We start from the raw sequence: 8,150 nt of genomic DNA, 5'->3' as shown, positions 1-8,150 counted from the left end.
CATTGCCTTTTTTTTTTTTTTTTTTACAAATGTAAATTAATATAATAATAATGGACAATAATTTTGTGAATGTTATCCAGTTGCATTCAGAGATGTGAATATAAAATGTGTACAGTGTTGATATTTGGGGTCTAGACTCTGACCTTGTCATTCTCCACAAGGTAAAATCAAACCCACCATAGCTGGCAGAGGGCACTGACAGTTTAAGGTCACAACCACAGTAATATGTTGTTGTTTTAAAATGAAAACAACTGATACAGACTGATCTCGACTGATTAATATGTGTATATATATATATATATATATATATATATAAATATATATATGGTATGCTGTACATAATCACGGAAACTGTCAATGTGTCATTCTGTCAGTCAGTCATTTCTGTCTGTCCCACGTTTTTCTACTCACTGACATGGTCAATCTACTGTACTTTCAATAAATTCTTACTACTTTCAATGACTTTCAATCGTACCATCAAATTAACAAAAACTCTGTCTGAATACATTGCTCTTCTTAATGGGTTCAGTTGACTATTTAATCTGCAATTTCCTATGACCTGTATCCCAAACACACACCATGTGAAAATGTACATGGGCAAATGTGCACTCAATGGGTATGGACTAGTCTCTAATAAATTTTCTAAATACACATTTTCATCTTTGGAGCCTGCTTAAATAAACATGTGTCATGTTAAACAACTAGTCAGCCCTTTAAAAAAAGAGAACATTTTTCAAACTCATCCCACTGTGGGAAAATAAATAAAACAGATAATCAACTCCACGCACCACCACCCCTATATAGTTTTATAGCCATACATTCTAAAAAGCCTCCTGTTTTAAGACACATACAGCTATATTTTAAAAACAGGAGGCAGCCAGATCAACTTGTTACCACACTGTCAATGCAGCTAAGGAACATTTTAGTATTTTACTGGTTTACAACACAGAAAGCAGCTTAAAACCAGTGAATTCATAAATATAGCGTTCATTGTAGTGCTACAGACCAATAAAGCCAGTATTTATGTAATCACATGGACATTGTTTATGCAGCAGCTGTTTAATAGATTCATCAACCCATTATGGGCTAGATTCAAAATCACACCATTCACAATCAAAGAAAAAAATTTAAATTACAGGGTGATCCAAATTGCGTGAATCTTATCATGGCAACTCATAATGTGACTCAGTAGTGTGTATGGCTCCCACGTTCCTGTGTCCACTTCCAACAACATCTGGGCCTGCTTCTGCTGAGTCAGCAGATGGTGTCCTGGGAGATCTCCTCCCAGACCAGGATCAGGGCATCATTGAGTTCCTAGACAGTCTGTGGTGGTACTAGGTGGCGTCAGATGCACTGATACATAATGTCCCACAGGTGCTCAATTGGATTTAGGTTAAGGGAACAAGAGGACCAGTCAGTAGCATCAACGCCGTATGCTGCATCTGGTTTAAGTTATGTTTGGGAGCAATAGAGTACACTTGGCCATCCCCATTATGATTTTTCACTACCTTATGGAGACAATTTTCTAATGTATCCTGTATTTTTTTTTTCTACCTTGAATGCTAAAATTGTAGGTATACAGTCTGCACCCCCCCCCCCCCCCCCACCCCCCCCCCCCCCCCGCAGACCTTCTTTTGTCCCTTCCGTAGCCATCTAGAGGCACAGCCGATGGTCCCTGATCCACTCGCAAACAGTGCCAGTTTCTCCTCCAGCTATCTGGCCTGAGGGGAAATCAATGGGTTTGTGAGGATCCTGACCAAACATAAAAAGGTGGGGGGTCTCAAAAGTGGATTGGTGTAGGGGGGGTCTTGTATGTAAAAATGATTTATTTTGGCCAGTTGGTCTTGTGTTCGGGTGGAAGAATACACAGAAGCCCATAAAGTGTCCTGCTGAATCATTCACACTTGCCATTGCCTTGGGGGTGGTAAAGGGTGGTGTGAATCTTTTGGATCCCATAGACGCCACACAGCTGATGAATTACAGTACTCTCAAAGTCACAGCCTTAGTCTGATACATCTTTAAGAAATGATAATTTGTAGCATAACAACAATTAACTGATTAAACCATTTTTATGCAGATTAAGTAAACACAATGATTTATAATGCTCAAAATATAATTCCCACGCACCACTTTTCTAGTCTATATTGTGGATTGAAAATGGATATTTCTTGAGCTGTATTTTCACACTGTGCTATTCTTTGATGTAAGGTCATGCTCAAAGAAGTGTCAGTGTGCTCAAAGCTTTCCATTATGTCACATCCGCTCTCAAACCTCTTTGGCTTTGAAAAAGTAAATGTCTTGTTTCCTAACAGCCCATCTCTGACATGCCAAACACAGTTGATGTGAAACTGCTTTATTTAGTGTTACTGGTTAAAATCACCTAGTCTGTTTCTTTTGGAGAGGAAGAAATAATAATAATTTGGCTCCCAGTAAAAATCTTAAGTGCTATATTGTAGGCAGCAAGTCCAGTTGCCTACAATATAAGTTTCTTTCTCACCCTGCCATTCACTCCTTGCACACATGCTCACTCACTATTTATAGTTGTCATTGTCTGGGTCTGTCAATTGAGTCATCGGCTGTTCTTCGGCTGATTCACGATCAGCCAATAGCACAGTGACACACCTTCTCTGTCAGCCTGTCATCTTACTGCCCCTCATTTTAAATACGGCTCTTTCTCTGCCATAATTCTGTCTTGCTGCAGTTGTGCGCACCCTTCACCTCCCCCTCACCACCCAGTCTTTACAGATTCATCAGCCTCATCCGCCTCCGCAGTCAGCAGCCTCAGAGTCAGCAGCCACCACCACCATCAGTGTCTAGACTCCATCAGGGGGTTTATCTTGCTGCCGCTCAGATGTCCCTTGATCACAAAATATCTCCCTTTGGTGTGAAGTGCCAAAGACTTCTGTCAAATCTTAATCAGCACAAATCATTTGTTAATCTGTACACTCATATTCTGTATTAAATATAATCTTTACGTCATTCTTTTGTCTCTCCTGATAGAAATTGCTGTATGAATGCTGGATGTTGAAAAGCTAATGCTACACTGTTGTTGCCTTTTGTGTGTAAAAAGGTGAAGTAGTAAGAATAGCTGGATAAAGAATGGATTTATTTAGTGTGGATGCCACTGAAAGCTGAATGACACCAATAATGTAAAAAAAAATAGAAAAAATTTCAGGTTTGTTTAGAATTTGATGCTACACTGAATCGCTGGCTTTAGGTTGGATAATGCCTGTAATATATGACAGGTGTGGAACACTGTAAGGTTTGAATGGAGTATAAGTATGAAAAGTAGTGAAGACATAAAATATGCTTTTAAAATGCCTGAAAATGTCTAGGTTTTGTGTTTGTGTGTGTGTGTGTGTGTTTGTGAAACTGCACTAATTGGCTCATTAGTCAGCTCTGTGGCTCTGTTTATACCTGGTATTAAAATGCATGTTGGGTGATCCAATCACAGGCGGACAGCTCTAAAAAGAGGAGTTAACAGTCACCAAGATCCACTGTGATCCAGTCATTCAAACCACTTGCAGAAATGGTCTGCGACACATTTGAGAACAAATCCTCTGTAGTGTAAATGCTAATGTGCCCTGATATGTCGCTGACAAGGACTATGTCATTAGCGCAAGATGTGGTGGTTGTTTCGGTTACAGTACGATAACACTCTATAACTTGCACATTTTATGAAGAGTTGGACAAAGTGTTGCGTGACCATCCACTGTTTTGTACTGTGGAAGGAGATGTGTTTGGGAATTCTGCTGACGGCAATATCTCCAGCTGTACCGACACAACCTCAACCATGACTAGCAAACAGCTAGCCAGAGTGTGGATGTACAGTAGGCTTTGACCTTGCAGCTTAAGTAACATAGGCAGTAGGCAGTAACAAGATCTGGTAACGTAGTAGTAGTAGTAGTAGTAGTAGTCAGCTATAGATGCATTGTAGACATGGGTGTTATTGGTGATGTGTCTTAGCTGTCCACTTGTGTTTGGATCACTGAAACACGTGGAACAGATGTAAACAGTGTCCATGTTACCACCTGCAGTCAAAGGTTGCCATAGTAAAAAAAAAAAAGCAAATGTTAAGTGACACCCATCTCAGAGAGTTAATTTCACAGAGATTAGGCTGAGGTACACCTCTCATACTCCTGCTTCTGACTCAAAGACAGTAACTCATAATCATAATACCATGAGAGCTGTGGAACATTTTGAAGTTTGAATGGAGTTTCTATGTGAATGTATGAATGAGGAGATAAGACTCAAAAATATAAGAAATAGCATTTTCTCCATCATTTGATTGAGGAAAATTTCTGGGAAAATGTTGAATATTTCTTAAAGTACTAGCCAGCATGTTGTAATTCAGATAAAAAAAATGCAGCAGTAAAATAAATATAAAGATTTAGAAGAACATAGTTTTTCTCTCTGCAGCTAACAGCTTCTGTCTGTAAAGCTGAAAACACACAGGCGCCTCCATCAGGACACACTAGACGCATTGCGCTGCAGCTCGTCAACAGATGCAGAGTTATCAAAGGGATTATCAACCAGCAGTCAGTGAACAACCGTGAAAGATCAAAGAGGACATTCACATCCAATGACTATCTGGCGAAAGACAGTTTGCCATCTCTACCCCACTGAGGACCTCCTGTTATCATTTGACTAGAATTCTGTATTTAGGTTATGAAATTAAAACAAAACCATCTCTATGAACTAAGCAACTCCATCCACTGCAAAAGGAAATGAGATGTTGAAATCTCTGGAAATAAGTAATTTAGACCTTGTGTTAAGAATGTTTTGGTCAAATCATGTAGCAGTTCTGGAAAAGTGCTTACCACATTTTTTTAAATTATTTTCTCAGCTAATTATAATGCAGAATTTCACACTAAAGTTAAATTAGACTTTGTTGTATGTTTCATTATGTAGAGCTCAAACTGTCCCTGTTGCTGGTATGACAATATGAAATTCTGTCATGAGAAGTTTAAAACGGTACATCAACACAGGCTCAGAATTCCAAAACTGTATGACCAGCAAGTCTTAAAAGCACATGTGAGCTGGCATCAGCAATGGCATCATAGGTATAATACAGCACTGTATGACACTAGTAAGAGCACATGCATTTTTTTCCTTATACTTGCAATATTTTATTCTAATGACCAAAAGTTTCCTCGAAGTTGGCCAGCTGTTTTATCTGCTCACTCTGCATTGAGTGGCGTCTCCAAAGCATTTTCTTGGACTTTAGATCCTTCGGGAAAACAGGTGCACAGGGTAAAATAGGCTTTGACCCTGTAAGAACACCATTCAGTGTCTTGCTACTTCCACTCAAAGGGTAGGAAGAATTAGAGCTGACCCCAATATCTGGTATAGGAGCATGGGGATTCAGAGGAGGAAGATATCCAGGGCGAGTGTGGGCGATGTGATCCAGAAGGAGAGCCCCTGAGCCTCTTCGCTCCAGCCCAGCAGCACCTCGTTTCTGGACAGTGCTCTCCAAGGACTCCCTGGACCCTGACAGAGTGGAAGATCTGCTGTTGACCAGCTTGTGCTTTTCTGATCCCACTCCAGCTCCACCACTGTTTTTGGAGTTATTGTATTGGCTGCCAAACTGAGGTAACTGAGAGTCAGAACTGTAGTGGTCAATACCAATGTTCCGCCGACGGACCACATTTTGCAGACTGGAAACGTTCAGTTGTCTGAGACAGTCTGAGGAATCTTCATCCACAGGGCTTGATCCATGGGGAAAGGGGAGACTGTCATGATGCAAGTTTGGGTGTGATGCAGAATGTGGTGAACTTGCAGCACTGTCATATGACATCTTTCGAAAGCTTTTTCTTCCACCTCCTCCCCTTTTCTCATTTCCTGACATGTTCTCTAGTGCTTTCAGAAGCCCTGTTGCATCTTTGACATCAATGCTGTTGTAGCATGAAACAGCTGGAGGTCTTCCATGAAAGGCCAGGCCATTGACTCTGAAGGACAACTCCTCCTCAGGTGTAATTTCCACTGACTCCTCTGTCAGAGAGGAAGCCTGACTCTGCTGGAGCAGCAGGGAAGGACTTTTGGACCACTGCTCTGAGTGTAGCCTCTGGAGACTAAGCCGCTTATCCACTCCAGGAACACGTAAAGGACTAGGATGTTGGATTGGAGAACCTGGTCGAGATGTGACCAGGCCAGGCCCTGAACCTAAACACAGGGGATCCCTGAGGCCAAGAAGGGGGCTACTGGGTTGGGAAGAAGCACCTGCTATGAAGCCCTGTGAAGGAGATCGCAGTGGGACCTCATATGGAGACAAGCAACAAGATGCTGGGGTGTAATGCATCCGCTCCTCAAGGTCCGTAGGTGGAGGGACATTGAGGTATTGCTTTGTCATTTGGTGGCCTGATGGCAGTTTGTTTGTGGTAATGATGATAACCTCCTTTCCCTTTGCTTTACAGGCATCCAGTAGGACCCTGAGGACACCCCTGTTGCCTGAATTGACTGCATAAACTAATGCTGATAAGCCTGCATGATCTTCCAAAGTTGGATCAGCTCCACTGCTCAACAGGAGTGACAGAATTTCAGCTCCAGCTTGTTCAAGACATGCATGCATCAGAGCTGTTTTTCCTGTTTTGTCTTGGATGTTTGGATCAGCACCATTTTCCAGAAGATACCTATAGGGAGTAAAGATCACTTTGATTACACAAGGTACCTCCTGAAGTGAAAGCCAGTAATTCTCAACAAACCACATGGATCTAAGAATCAATTGCATACATGAATCCTGATAGAACGTACCGAACCATCTTTTGTTTGGGAACACTCTGTGAATCTGTATGCCGAGTCTTGCAGGCCACCATAAGTGGTGTCTCGCCTTGTTCATTACTCTCATTTATGTAGGCCCCTCCTTCCAGGAGCAGCCGAGTCAGACGTAGACGACTCAAATAGACAGCCTTCAGCAGAGAATTGCCATCTGTTCGAACCTCTGTTGACTCATTCATTGTAAAGGTTGTGGCTGCCTCTAATCCACCTTCAGTGTCTCTCATGAAGACTTGTTGCTTTAGTCCAAAGATCCACACAACCCCAGTCCCTGCAACAGAGAAAGAGAAACACTAGATTCTCAGATATAAGATACATACGTTTTTGCTGTGATTCCAGACTCCTCCAAACCCATCCTCAGTCTTCTCTGCACATACTTATACCTGTGCAGTCTGAGATCCTCACATACTTGCTGCACATATATAAATACTGATTTTCAAAAACACCTTGTATGTGATATATTGTAATACCTTTTCAAATACAGAAAAAACCCTGTATCTTAAACTGAAACCATTGTCCCAGGTTATGTAGGTTATTCAGGTGTTATTCTGATTCAGAATACCTAACATGTTTTGCTGCGAGACGATAGCTGACTTGGGATCTACCCAGGTTTGGAGAGCTGGTCACAGGGTGGGAGCTGGTCTGGTCCATTCATTTTGCTCCGCTTTGTTGACCCCCTACTGTGGGTGGGGGCCTTATGTTACCTAAATGATACTGACATTTGAAAGTCATAATGTTTAAATGTGAAAGAGTAGCAGGTGACACCTTGTACTGTAGCCTCGGCTACCTGTGTGTGAATGTATGTATGTATGTGTGTGGGTGAATGTGACTGATAGTGTAAAAAGTGCTTTGAGTGGTTGGAAGACCAAGTGTAGATTCATTTACCATTTATTGGCAAAGTTGTGATCTTTTAAAGTGGGGTTGTGTGAGGTGCTTATCCATAGTCAGTGTACATAAAGTAGATGTCAGTCGGCATTCCCTGAGTTTGAAAAAGCATAATGGTGTCCGACTCGGTAGCTAAGCAATGTACTGCTTTGGACGAGGCCAGCAACAAATCATATTTTAGCCACCTAAAAAAATCAGTATCATTTTAAGTGTATGCTATATTTAGAATATTTTCACTGCTTTAACCTCTGTCAGCCATTTCCGACAGGGAAATAGGCCATTATATCGCTCTCTTCAAAGCCAGACTCCATTAAGAAAACAGTGAGATTCCACATTGTTGAATACAGGAGCTGCTGGTCTACTGCCGCCTCCATCAGTGTGTATTTTGTGTGTTTTTGTGTCACTTTGGTGTTAGCAAAGGTTAGTTCAGATTCACCAAAGTCACATAATAACACAACCAAACTTACTGAGGGAGGGATCTGTTGACTTTGATG

General features: G+C 41.5%; 1 protein-coding gene across 1 annotated transcript; it reads right to left on the bottom strand.

Moving 5' to 3' along the window:
• Positions 1-4,805: 4,805 nt before the first annotated feature.
• Positions 4,806-6,970, bottom strand: ankrd34bb (ankyrin repeat domain 34Bb). The gene is made up of 2 exons (XM_033618585.2): positions 6,751-6,970; positions 4,806-6,629 (listed from the first exon to the last, which is right to left on the bottom strand). Exons 1-2 carry the CDS (start codon positions 6,951-6,953, stop codon positions 5,135-5,137), a joined length of 1,698 nt encoding a protein of 565 aa, XP_033474476.1. The 5' UTR covers positions 6,954-6,970; the 3' UTR covers positions 4,806-5,134.
• Positions 6,971-8,150: the final 1,180 nt, after the last annotated feature.

This window comes from Epinephelus lanceolatus, chromosome 9 (assembly GCF_041903045.1).
Source record: "Epinephelus lanceolatus isolate andai-2023 chromosome 9, ASM4190304v1, whole genome shotgun sequence".
In the NCBI taxonomy this organism is placed as follows: domain Eukaryota; kingdom Metazoa; phylum Chordata; class Actinopteri; order Perciformes; family Serranidae; genus Epinephelus; species Epinephelus lanceolatus.
The sequence above is the reverse complement of the archived record's forward strand: the minus strand, read 5'-3'. Positions and strand labels throughout refer to the sequence as shown.

Coding starts and splice junctions, on each gene's coding strand:
- ankrd34bb (XM_033618585.2), bottom strand. CDS start 6,953: ATGAATGAGTCAACAGAGGTTCGAACAGATGGCAATTCTCTGCTGAAG. Junction 6,630..6,750: donor CCCAAACAAAAGATGGTTCG/GTACGTTCTATC, acceptor TACTCCCTATAG/GTATCTTCTGGAAAATGGTG.